The sequence below is a fragment of the Haliotis asinina genome, chromosome 7 (assembly GCF_037392515.1).
Source record: "Haliotis asinina isolate JCU_RB_2024 chromosome 7, JCU_Hal_asi_v2, whole genome shotgun sequence".
NCBI classification, from domain to species: Eukaryota; Metazoa; Mollusca; class Gastropoda; order Lepetellida; family Haliotidae; genus Haliotis; species Haliotis asinina.
In genome coordinates, this window is record NC_090286.1 from 53,660,188 (window position 1) to 53,674,572 (window position 14,385).

The 14,385-nt window shown below is 37.9% G+C and overlaps 1 protein-coding gene across 1 annotated transcript; it reads right to left on the reverse strand.

Moving 5' to 3' along the window:
• Positions 1-3,368: 3,368 nt before the first annotated feature.
• LOC137291033 (uncharacterized) lies at positions 3,369-12,761 on the reverse strand. The gene is made up of 5 exons (XM_067822290.1): positions 12,692-12,761; positions 7,079-7,153; positions 6,185-6,775; positions 5,481-5,577; positions 3,369-5,341 (listed from the first exon to the last, which is right to left on the reverse strand). The coding sequence occupies exons 2-5, from the start codon at positions 7,137-7,139 to the stop codon at positions 5,062-5,064; spliced, it is 1,029 nt and encodes a 342-aa protein (XP_067678391.1). The 5' UTR covers positions 7,140-7,153; positions 12,692-12,761; the 3' UTR covers positions 3,369-5,061.
• Between the last annotated feature and the right edge of the window lie 1,624 nt (positions 12,762-14,385).

Consider the following 14,385-nt stretch of genomic DNA (forward strand, 5'->3'; position numbering starts at 1 on the left):
AATGTAAAAGCTGCGGAGTAAAACCGACATTGCTCTTTCCGTAATCAAAGAAATAACTTGAAATGTAAAACAAATATCATTTCATGACATAAATCTTTTATCAGTTCCCGAGACAATGATTGCGTGTTTGAAAAACAATGTTTGAAAAAGACATAAACTATGATTTAATCTTCAACAAAACCTTTAGACAGTAAATGGCTAAGCCATGTTGAATCATCACTTTTGGATTTGAAGCTGCAGCGAACCCCCTTTCTGTCAGCTGAGAACTGTTCAGGGACGGAGGTAGCCTGATGCTTTATTGCTTGTCAAGCCGAGGACCCGGTGATGACGTCGCTATGGGCTTTGTAAAAGTGTACTCACTCACACATTCACCCACCCACCTACCCACTCACTGAGAACCGTTGGTCAACAAATGTAAGCTGTCAACACTAAAGGAATTCAATCCCTTGAATGAATTCCAGGGAGGTATTTGAAAGTCTACCCTAACTTCCCGCTTGATACCTTCCAGAAACACGTTATGTGATTCAATTAAAGAGCAAGCTGAATAATATCCAAAGTCAGTCTACAAACGACGGCACAAACAGTATGCTTAGTATCACGGTTTAGGTATAAAACAAACTAATTCTGTAGAAAAATACTACTTTCTAAGACAATTATTAAGTATTAATCATAACTAGGCTAAATACTAATAGCGACCGGAGTGATATAACAACGCACGATATGGATTTACAACTTCTTTAATATTTACAACACGACGTTCCTGGAGGATTTGCATCAAAGTTAACCAATATTTTAAAAAACACCTGGAGGATTTACATCAAGATTAGCCAATATTTAAAAAAACCTGGAGGATTTACATCAAGATTAGCCAATATTTAAAAAAAACCTGGAGGATTTACATCAAGATTAACCAATATTTTTTTTTAAAAAACACCCGTAAGTGCAATTAATGAATAAAAACACCAATCGATGTTATGTACTTTAATTAATGTGGACTTACGTGCTGTTGCAGTCAGCATGACAAATATTTTACGCCGCCATCAGTAATCCCAGTTGGTGACAGCATCACACTAAACAATAAACTGTGCGCTATAAAAGACGACTTATTATTATTATTATTACAACTATCAAAAAAAAATCACATTTTTTTATATCTTTAAACATAAACAAGAATTAAGTGATGACTGATTATCATAAAAGGTCCATTAAAGCTGATAATATGAGACAGAAATATATACAATCAAGCAAAATATGATATGGGATACATAATGGAGGATCTACAACTTTTAATAAATATTCAAGAGTAATACATGTATGGCCGATTCAACATCATGTCTGAAGTAAATGATGTTTAAACGGCCCACATGTTGTCATTCTTTCTACAATGTGAGGGAGACAATGGATGAAAATTAAACACAAGTTGTATTTCTGAAGAAAACGCTTTGTCACAAATGATAAGATTTGGAAATCGGTACACTTACTGAAACACTTAAGATAATGCCTACGAGAGAAAACAACATTATGAATGAATATAAGTAAACACATCACTTGTGTGAAAGGCATATGAACAAATGTAAGCACACAATTCCAAATAGTATATAAAATACATGATTTTACCAATACCCAAAATAACCATTACATATTTTGTATTAGAAAATTATCCCCCCGAGAATTGAAAGTCGATTAAACTGAGGCAAAAGAATAGATAACCCATGTGTTTACCCAAAGTGAGGCAATGTACCCAGTCTATTTGGAATATATTTTATACCAAACCGATTTTGATAAGTAAAAATAATACCCACGATAGCCGGTTTGTACAATATATGTGACTTGGGGAAATGGGGTATGACTGCCTGTTAGATTACTAAGCCAGTCTGACTTGTAAAATATATAGGCGATTCATATTTTAACAAAATCTATTAATTAGATATTGTGTTCTTACAATCGTCAAATTGTGTAACAGAAGTGCACAAGTAAAAAATCGAATTTACCTAAATAAGTTGATTTTGATGATATTTCTATTAGCTGCAAGACTTTCAACGAAGCTCAGAGCTGATATAAACCAAACTTCAATCCATCCAATGTGCTGCACTCACCTCAGATATGTTGACAAGCATCGCGATAGAGGACTATATTTAGATTAGGTTCACTTTATTAACAATTGGGTACTTGATTCGTGTGTGCTGGCCACACGAAGCGTAGAGGAACGCCATACCGGCGAGTTTTTAATTTAAGCCCTGGAAGAATTTGAATTTCTAAAGTACTGAATATGCGAGCAATATGTTTCTTTCGGCATATATAGTAGTGTAAGAATACATATGCTGATGTGTGCACGTAAGCTGGGCAGCTCAACAAATCAGAGAACATCAAAGAAAACTTTGTTAAGTTTAAGAAAATGAAGGTGTCAGACTTGGACACGAATGTCATTAACTTTATTCATTAGAAAGGCCACAGGCCCATGTGCATTCTGTAATAAAATACAAATGGTGTGCACAGTAACTGAAACATATTACTTTATATTTACAATAATAATTAACTACGTCGCTTTCTTAATATATTTTGCACACATATATAAATAATTGCTATTCTCATTTTGAAGAAGGCGAATAAGAGAATTTCTATCTTTACAGGCAATATTTAACATATGTCTTGTAATTAAATCATTATATTGGTGGCAAATAAACATGAAATTAACCTCATCTTCTGAAAAGTTCGTACGAAATGGGCAAAATCGTAATTGTCTTGGAAATTCTTTCTTCTACCTGTATTCTTCAATGGTATTTAATTCACCTAACCAGAAAAGCGATAAAAATCTTTTAACATCTTTGTTATAGAAAGTTGACAAAGATGATTCCATATTAAATCCACTTTTGACGCATGAATAGAACAGTAAATCAGAATATTCATTGAACATAGATATTATACACTGCATGTTACAATCTTTAACTCGTTGAGAAAACCGCTTAACAAATAAGTCAGTGTTAACAATATTTTTAAAATCTCACGCATAGCTGAAACCGTAAATGTAAATCTATTTCTTCACTTCAATAACCCATGACTTGCGGTTATCACAGACCATTCTTTTTAACATAATATAGGTTTGCTTTGGATATCTGGTCTCTTCCATTATTAATAATTTACACTTCATATTATACAATTACAACAAATATAATGACGACGGTATTCAGATAAATCAGCCGCATTTGTTGTGTTAACCCCCATACCAAGAACATATTTACAGTATCTACATGAAATCTTTCTAGAATTAGTCACTCTTGAAAAGCCCACATTTCTGAGCAATATAATAAGATAGGTAGATAGGTTTAGTCCGTCAATCAAACATTTGAAATAAGACAGTGGGAGACAGATTTATGATGAAGCTGTTTATTTGGAAGAATGGCTTTATTAGCTTTATGAACCATATTCTGAACTGCTTGTTCCTACTATAGTCTGCAGGAAAGTAAAATACCCAAATAGCTGTAATACCTTTTAGAGACCTTACATGGTTAAACATGATTTTTTTTCGGTCTTCTTCAGTATGCCGCCAAAACAATTACCTGTTTTGGGGGGTTTTTTTGTTGTTGTTTTTATATTAACCTTTAAGTTCCTTTTTGTGCAAAATTTGGATAAAATATTAATCTTTTTTTGAAAACCTATAACAGTGTCTCGGGTGGTCAGGTTCGCGGACTTCGTTGACACATATCATCGGTTCCCCATTGCGCAGATCGATGCTCATGTTGTTGATCACTGGATTGTCTGGTCCAGACTCGATTATTTACAGACCGCCGCCATAGCTGGAATATTGCTGAGTGCAGCGTAAAACTATACTCACTCACTCAAACACTATAGCAGTATCAGAAAATAAACATTAATCATCAGCATAGAATAATTAAAAAGACTCCTAAAAACCTTCGCCAACAAAGACACATCTTTCGTCCGTTTCGTAAGATCCTCTTTAAGTTGTTTTACAAACATACTGAATAATAAAGGACAGTGCGCACACCACTCAAGGAATTGAAATATTCTGAAATACTACAAGTTGGTAGTTTACAGCTGAAACAGATTTCATGTACATATCAGATACTATTGAAAGCATTTTACCGAGAACATTGGTTTGAGAAAGAACATACCATAATAAATCTCTATTTACACAATCAAATGCTTTATGAAAATCAACATATAAACAATAAAATCGACCCTTAGACTTAGACAAGTATTTGTTAGCCTGTAGTGTGAAAACATTATCAACATTTGAATAGCCTGAGCGGAACCCAGTTTGATATTGTGTAGTTAAACTATACACATTAACAAAATTGTTTCAGTCTTTCGTTTAAAATGTCGGTGAAATATTTTTACGCATATAGCCGTCAAGGAGATACCTCTATAGTTACTAAGATCGCTTTTGTTTTCCTTTTTGTGAAGTGATGTATCAACGTCGTTGTGACCACCAGTGCCATCTGGTCGTGAAGGTGGAGCTGGTTGATCCCATTCCTCAGGCAGCTGACTGAGTCTGGAGAAACTAACATCACTCAACCGTCACTCTCCCAGATATATGTTGAAGTTTCTGAAGATATTTGCCTATTGACGGTCTAGTTTAAATGGTTCAAAGTTTATACTTACATGTTTTGCTACAGCAAGTTAGAGGATGTTTCACTTCAATGATATAATTGCCAATCTACCAGATACTAGTAAACCGTTTGTTCAGCTGTGTCAATTGACAACATTACAACTTTCTACGCTCGAGTGTAAATGGCAATTTTTATGTTCTTTAATTTCTTTGACACCTATTTTTTAATTTATTTGTTTATCGGTTTAAAAGTTTATATCAACTTAATATATTTCAGAAAACGTTCATTCTTTCAGTTAAAGAGTTTCTGAGATTATGATGTTAGTTAACACCTCAACACAAGGGCAAACCCTAACGCAATTGTGTTGCGCAGCAGAGTGAAATGACCACTGGATTGTCTGGTCCTGACGCGATTATGTACAGACTGCCGAGGCAAAGCTGGAATATTGCTGAGTACGGCGTTAAGCAGTTAACTAGTATCTAATTTACGCCTCCTAATGGGCTTGAATGGGATGTGAAAGGTGAGGGAACGGGTACGGTCCTGTGATCCACAGAGGGTGAAGATATCCGCTTGCCGGGATCTTGTGGGTGAGGGAAGGGTCAAGCCCATCATTGGTAAATGTTGCAGTGAGGTATTCTCTCTGCTTGGGAAACTGACTGTAATCAGCATCTTCAGGTATTTCATCGTAGATATGGGTGTACTTGGGCTCGTTCAGAGGAAGGTGGGCATCTTTCATATCCACCTGGTCGGTATTCTGTTGGTGTCGTTTCATCCTAGAAAGATAAGCATTAATCGAGATCACGAATTTAATTGAGCTCATACCTAAGAAGCTTTTATTTTCTAGAGATTTCCTCCACAATATTAAAAAAAACTGTTTTGGGTTTTTGAAATTAGCACACAATAACAACGTACCTGAACAACAAGCACTGGAAAACAACGATAACCAGCAGGAAGGCCGAGAAGGCACTCAGGACGGTCATCATGAGCATGCTTACATCAGGTGATCTCACTGGAAATTAAAAATGAAACAGCAAGTTTAGCTGGTCTTATTCTAGAAAGTAATATTTTACCTTTTTCACAGCAACCAGTTTCTTAGAATACTATTTCACTGTTACAGCTGTGTAAGATCGTAGATAGGACACAGGTCGTAAACATATGTTACAGTGGCCATGATATTTCAGTTCAGGAGATGAAACTCAAAACGGCTGTTTCACAATCGAACTGAAACTTCAAATGCGGAAATGCCATTTCATCATCTAATAGTAAATGATGACATGCCGAAACATTAGCACTTCTGTGACGGACCGGTACACTCAGTGGCGGGTTCCAGTAATCTTAATCTTAAACGACCTGTGAAGGTCCAGGGTAGAATAAGCCTTCAGCAACCCATTCTTGCCACAAAAGGCGAATATGCTTGTCGTAAGAGAGGACTAAGGGGATCGGGTAGTCAGGTTCGCTGACTTGGTTGACACATGCCATGGATTCCCTGTTTCGTAGATCTATCATCATGGTGTTGATCACCGGATTGTCACTGGGTTATTTACAGACCATATAGTTTGAATGTTGCTGAGTCTTTTGTAAAACTGGAATCACTCCTAATCTTAAACTCAACTGACCTTGAGAAACTTTTTCAAATGAAGATGTATCCTCAGTAATGTTTTTCTGGACTGTTGACGGCTCAGTTTGTGTTTCGTTCAGCAGACAGTCTCCGGTCCATAGGTCACAGGTCTCACAGCCAAGAGTACACCGTTTGGCGCAATCAATACCATGGTAGCCTTTCTGACATGGTGAACCAGACCCCTTCAAGACAGCCAAAGAATGCCCAGTGGCATTGCATTCTCCCGTCACCCTGTCACAGCGAACACATGACTGTGGACACTCCTGAGTGCAGTTATCGCCATACCAACCATCCATACATTGGTCAGTACAGGCTCCAGAGTCGCGGTCACACTCCGAGCATGGGGGCGCACATCGCTCCCGACAACTGCTGCCACTCCATCCCTTTACACAGCCTTCAGTGCAAATCTCAGCACCCTGTTTGGTCAGGTGACACGTACTTTCAATGCAGTTGTTCGAACATTTTGCCATACATCTCACACCATAACTCCCAACAGGGCATATGATAGCAAAATGTGCACACCTCTTATTTGCGCACGTATTTAGCGTCAGGTTGCAGGCCATTCCAGGCAGAAGCGGTAAACATCGTGCTGCAGTTAAAGGGAGACAAAATGCATTTCAGTGCAAGCAAACCTACAGTCACAGATCGTCAACCATTTGGTGCTGTGAAAATACGTGGAAGGAAGAAGTATTACACATATGAAAAGACGTATGATAAATTAACAATTTCATTCAGCCGAAAGATGTGTAGTTTTTTTATCGCTTGTGCATTCTTCGGCCTCAATACAGATAAAGAAGCATTATGAATACGCTTCATCAAAAAGGAAATTGATGAATAACTAGTTTTAAGGTGTGAAAAATATGGGGTCAGTAAAAATCAAAGAATGACGTACCATCATTTAGTGTTGCTAGCGTGGCAAATACCACACCGGTACAAACCTGCCTTAATGCCATCCTTCAACGTGTAACTGAAACAAGAATGGTCAGTAAATTTGCTTACTTACAAACAGCACCCGTGGAGATCCGGGATAGAACTGGTCTTCAGCAACACATCTAATTGTCGTAATAGGCGACTACCAGAATCGGGCGGTCAGGCTAGCTGACCTGGTGGACACATATTACCGTATCCGTATTGTAGGAAGGACAAAGTTACTAAATTTACGTATATGTTAAATCTCGTCCGTTTTGACATACGCTGACTAAATCACCACTCACGGCTTTCCCCGTATTCCCAAACAAGCAGCTATTACCGAACAAATTTCCATGTCCGCATGTTTTCCTCAACTTGCTGGTCGTGAGAGCTTTTTAAAGCAAAACTGTCACGTAACACACAACATATACTGAACCGCAAAAGAAACGTCACCCAAAATTCAACCAGCTATGTTTTATCTTAAATTTAAAATTTTATCGCTATTTTCATGTTAGCTAGAGGTGGTTCGTAGACAGTATTAAAATATTTGTTTTCAGATTCTGAATTGATACAAACAACACGTCGTCAAAACGCAGTTACTAAAATAATGATGGGACGAGGTTTTGTGCGTATTCCATGAAAATGACAATGCACTTGAATCCCGAGATGTCATCTCTGTAAGAAGAGCCACCGAACATGCACCGAATCATTCACTGTTCGACGACTGTAAAGGGAAGAGGGGCACTAAGCTTTAGGAGGACCGAATGCTGGCCAGTCATGTTGCAAATCATTTTTCAACCTGGTTCCCTAGGTCTGTTGCGCCTGCGCTACGCTCAGTGGCGGAGCGCAGCGCAGGCACAACAGACCTAGGGAACCGTGCTGATCAACCTCTGACTTTTCTCGCAGTCGAAGACCGCCTGTAACAATGTTGATGCAAAATCGGCAGTTGTCCTTCATCCAAAATCGTGTCATTAGGGCTATGGAAACTACATGGACAACCATGGCAATCATCAAAGAGCAATCAGCGCCGACACAGTGAGGAGGCGTTTCAGGCAGAGAAAGACAGGTGTCGCTGGCTTTACCGGGGTCTGATCCTCACTGTTCGACATCGTCGATTGGGAGTTCCGAACAAAATGGTGTGGAGTGTTATCGCTCTCAGGCACAAACTAGGCCCTATGGTGTTCTCCAGAAAATTGGGAGTGGAGACCCTTCGTCGTGCTGCAGTTTGGTAGTCAGTGAAACTACGTCTTCCAGCAAGGAAACGCTGCGCGTGCCCATACTGCCGGAGCAACTGGAGACTTTCTCACAGCATACAAGCTCTCCAGTGACCTGCCCTTAGTCCAAACTTAAGCCCGATAGAACACTTGTGGGACGTGATTCAGAGGAGGCTCAATGATGTCAGACCGAGGCCGACAACTGCAGCTGCACACTCTCATCTCAGACGCATCACCGAGTGTGGGCGCAAGTTCCTATGGCCTTCATCAACCCTCATCCACTCCGTGTACAGACGAGGCAACACTTATGTCTACGCACCACCTGTCGTCATTTTGAAAGGGAGTGACGTGTTTTTGTATCATTTTATGTGTTTTTTTCGAATTAAGAAGAAAATAAATAAATAAATAAATAAATAAATAAATAAATAAATAAATAAATAAATTATCAGTTAAATAAGGCAGTGTAAGCCGATACTAACTTTAAGGGCGACAAAAGGCCAAATGTTTCTCAGTGTTGAAAACCGAGGAAGTACAAATCATATTTGCTGCTTTTTATACAAGAATACTTACAGTAGTACTCGGTAATTAGGGTTATCCTGATCAGACAGTGGTTATCATGGCTTATTTAGAATCTGGGGCCGTATTCTGTGACGGATACATCGTTGTTACAATTTCAGTATACTGGCCTTACAAATACTACCGACCGAGTGACTTTTACAATAACTAATGAGTTACTGAGAATGACACATCTTTCACATCTACATCTTTCCCAAGTTATATCAATTGCATAATGCTCTAGCCTTGGCGAGAGGATTAAATAATCAGTATAACGAGAAAAAGACACTAATGTATTTCCTCGTCACGTGGTGGTTACTGATTTTATTGCCATATCAGTTTTCGATCTATAATGAAAATAACAAGGAAACGACACAAAAGAAGGTTACTGCTTTTATTAACATATCAATTTTCGATCTCGATATGAAACACATTAAAATGAAAACAGAATTCTCTGCAAGGAAAACTGTCTTTTTCTGAAACAGTCGATCAACGTTTACCTATGGACTTACAGGGAAAATGCTACACATGAATGAGGAATGAGCGTATCAACTTTCTGTACATGGCTGGGAATCAACGATCTTTTATCGTTGCTCGTTCCTGTAACTGAACGTTTGATAATTCTAAACAGGAATGAGGAACGAGTTTATCAACCTTCTGTCCACTATTGAGAACCAACGATAATGCAAGGGGGAAACATATAGCGATAATACCAGGGGTAAACATATAACGATAATACCAGGGGGAAATCGATGACGTCACAGCTTAGTTGTTATGGCACACCGTTTGAATTGTGAAAGTATAATGCAGAAGACCTTTTTTCATAGAAAGTTTTCATTGCGTCGAATATTTTTACGTTGCTTAGATTATTTTCTCGTCGCTTCAATTATTTTTTTCGCCGTTTCGCGTATTTTCCCGTTACTTTAAGTTTCTGTCCAATACTTGAAATTTCGAGTATTTACTCGTTACTTCGATTACTTTCTGGTTGCACTGGATATGTTTCATTTTAGGGAAAACTGGAAAATTCAATTATTTTCTCGCTGCTTCAATATTTTTTTACCCAAGTGAGTGAGTTAGTTAGTTACGTTTTACGCCGCACTCAGCGGCGGTCTGTAAATAATCGAGTCTGGTCCAGACAATCCAGTGATCAACAACATGAGCATCGATTTGCGCAATTGGGAACCGATGACATGTGTCAACCAAGTCAGACCACCCGATCCCGTTAGTCGCCTCTTACGACAAGCATAGTCTCCTTTTATGGCAAGAATGGGTTGATGAAGGTCTATTCTACCCCGGGACCTTCACGGATCTTTTACCCAAACTTGACATTTCGACTATTTACTCTTTACTTTAAGGTTTTGAAAGAAAGCTGAGAGCACAGGAAAGTACTTGACACTACGAGTAATTAATCGAAGCCACAGAAAATATAATATTTATCGTCACAGAATCAACAATATGAATTCATGAAGTAGCGAGAAAATACTCGTAGGAACGAGTAAGCACTTGAAATTTCAAGTTTTTAAAAGAAACTAGAAGTAACAAGAATATACACAAAGCATGGAAACGATGTAACGAAAATCTACTCGAGATTGTTTCAAATAGTCCCTTGCCGTGTTCCATATAATGTTTTGAAAGCATCTTGAAGTAGGGATGGTCAACGCATTCTTAAATATGGAACACGACAAGGAACTATGAGGAACAATCAACATAATGGATATCTTTTCTAAAAACAAGATAATGTAATTTATTTTGGTTAACCACGGGAAGCGCTTTCTTGAAATCACGAAAGCGCAGGAGAATCTGCCTCTGTGGAGTGGTGTTTTCTAAAACCCCTTGGTATTAACCAATTACACCTTTATTCGCAACTAAGGTATTAATAATTTTGTTTATGACAGATGCAAATAATTTATACCAGGTGTTCAAAAACGATGTACAACTGTAGTGTTGGTGGTGAAATGGGATCTTCTGATATGTATTAACACATCAAGCGACCAGTTTCTGTTTTTGATAATGCAAGCAACCTAACAAGTGGAGTTTTAACGGATTCTGCATTTTGGGAGGTCTGCGTTTTGGGAGGATACCTTTGGCAGTAAAACTTACTGCTTCATATTATGAAACATCATCTGCTGTTCAGCATTAACCGACCCCGCCCTATGTCTTAATTTGAATATCTAATTTGAATATGCAATGTTACTGGGAGTATTGAATTTGGTAAAGTAAATAAATAGCTCGTTTCGTCATTCTGAAAGTCCTGTCGCTAATGTTTGAATTCCTCGTACAGTTAACAACAGAATGTCACAATTATGTCACAGTGGAATTTAAGGAAATAAATGATAAGAAAATAGAAATAGATGAAAAAACGAATCCTGGGACAGGACCACATGTCTGAAATGTAACTAAACCAAGCTAAGATTTACACTATGTATCATTTCCTCTTGCCGTGGGAGATCCGTTCCTCTGCTCAATACACTAGATCATCTTTTTATTGTGCCAAATAGTGATGTACATGTCGTATACAATGGTATATGGGTTGCATCCGACATATGTTCTACATAGTCACGATATCCGTAATATCCTGCTATATACAGTGATATATCTGCTATATCATAAAGTACACGTCTTAACATCATAGCACTAACATCAGATGATTCATGTTGTACATAACATGACATAACATATTGTCTGTGTCCCTATACCTGAACTATCATGATGTATATTGCATCACGTCCAACATATCTTACTGGATATTGCATTACATCTGATCTATCATGTTCTATAAATCATAATGTGTCACAGCCAGCATATGCTATATATTGCAAATACATCTGACATAATATGTTGTTAATAGCGCCACCTGTAACATGCCATGTTGTATATTGCAAAAACATCTGATATATTGCTTCGTTAAACAGCACTACATCCAACATACCATGCGCACTTAGTATCACATCTGACGTATCATGATATATATACAGTCACATCCAACCAACCACGTTATACGTCGTGTGTTATCTGACAGATATTGCATAGAGGTCTTATCAAACATATGTTATATATAGTGCCACATCTGATATATCATGCAGAGTCTGGTGTCACATTGACTGCGTATTGTATATTTCGCAACATCGGACTTATTGTGTTGTGCATTGCATCACAAAGTTCAAAACATGCATGGGATGATTATGTTAGAAAGAAATAAGGAAATAGAAATCATAAAGAATTAGAAATTATTGTATTCCATGAACGTGACTCCATGACTAACGCAAACCCACGCAAAACGTTAACGAGACCTCTCTTCATTTCTGACTATTTCACATGGTCAAAACACATAAAAATACCCAGAATGTTTCTGACTACCTGCACAACACTTTTAGCAAATACGTTGATTGAAACAACGAAATGTTTCTTTCAAATATTCTGTTATTCTTAGTTTATATTAGCTTGTATTTTACATTGCTGTACAGAATGTAAGATGTCAGTGCGAAGTATTACCCTTGATCAGAATCAATCTAGTGTAAAGGCCAAAATAACTTTGGCACTTTGGCACCAGACCTCTAGGCCGTTTCTTGAACTCTCTATACTGTACTTTTGCCAGTTCGTACAAGACGGTAAAATAGTAGATTTTGCCCACCAAACCAATTTCTACCTGCAGCAGACGAACTCCGAATCTATCTATCTATCTGTCTGTCTGTCTGTCTGTCTGTCTGTCTGTCTGTCTTTCTGTCTGTCTGTCTATCTATCTATCTACACCCCCAGCAACTTATCGATTTGGGTTAACATCGATTAAACAGATGAGGAAGTCACTCCCAAATCGTGAACCATCCTACCTTGAAAATTTGAGCACTGGCTGGTGTCCCTTCAAATTCAGGTATATACTGGCAGCTTTAGTAACCCTGGCGTGTATTTGCAGTAAATGTGCGCAGTCGACACGGACTTCAGTTCCAAGAATTTCTACTTCTGAGAAAACCAATCACCTTAACGAGAATAGCGATATTCACGATTAAAATAGTTACCCACTTATTTATTAACGTGTAACAGCATGCTGGTATTGACAATACAACCGTCGTTATTGAACGGAAGGTTTTACTTTTGGTTTATTTTTGTGTACCACTTTGATAGCGATACAAACGCACATGCTGTAACCATTCACCGTACTCTTTACGGGTGGAAAGCCACACAAGGAAGGATAATTACGGGTTTTTTTAGCGTCCTTTCTTAACCAGTTTCCTAAACTGAAAGCAGCCATTTCTGGGAAACCAGTCGATCACTGATTCTTGGAAACACTGACTTCCCAAACCAGGCTATCGTCGCAGAGCGTAACTCTTATGTATTGTTGCTACTGTACTTTCTCAAGGGATTCCCAAGGTATGTATAAATTTGTGTGGTGATGGAACTGCTATTTATTATCATTATTATCGGAACATATTTTTTCAAATGATTTACTTGATTTCTGTGTGTCATGATTGTCTTGCTTTTGAATTTTTCATAACATGATGGGCATCACTCGAAGTATCAATTATGCAAGTGAAAGCATTTGTAGAAATGGCATATTTACATAATTTTACATAACAAATAAATTATTCTGGTGTAGAAAACTGGATATGGTGATAACAGAAGGATGAAGGCAAACAATGTAGTTTTTACACAAAAAAATATACAAACACATTCAATGCGTTACCATCCTGTTCAGTTGTTTAATTTGGGAACGTAGTCATAGTTTTGCTTTATTTCCAGATGCAACGAAAATATTCAAGCATGTATGGGGGCTTCTTTTTCCTCATTTGTTTACTGTTTATAAAGGGTAAGCTCTTCTTACATTCTTTACAGTCACAAGTCAAAATGAGAAAACATGAAACTCAGTGTTATCACTTTAAGAGCATCGTTATCTTTTGAATTAATCCTATGAATATTTTATCATAAGTTGCATAATGCAATGTATCGTAAGTATGAAAATATTGATGAGGTGTTGGATTACAAAGCCTGAAGGACACAATATACACATTTCGAAGATAATAACCTGAAATATATTCATGCATGGAGGTGTTTTGGGAAGTTTTTCATCTCGTTGTGTTTTAGCTACAGCGCTATCTTCGTCAGACCTATGTAAACAGGTTTCAGTTCTTTTCAGTTTCATCTTTCAGATGCTGATATGGATTTTAGCAATGCTGACTTAGACAGGTGTGAATGTAGGAATGGACACTATGGCGGAGAGTGTCAGACACCATGCTCTCAGAATTGCGAGAGCAGAAACGGAAGTGTTCGTTGTATTAAGCCAACAGGAATATGCTCAAACGGGTGCAAACCGGGATGGTGCAGCAACACCTGTACAACTCCATGCAACACAACCTGCAGAAATAGAATATGTTTAATTTATGGCTGTCAATGTAATGGCTGCGAAAACGGATATTATGGCGATTATTGTGAGAAGCGTTGTTGGAAGAACTGCAGCAGATGTGACCAGGAGACTGGAGATTGTATTTGTGAAGCACCTAAATGTACAAATTGTCGTAGATGCGAGAAC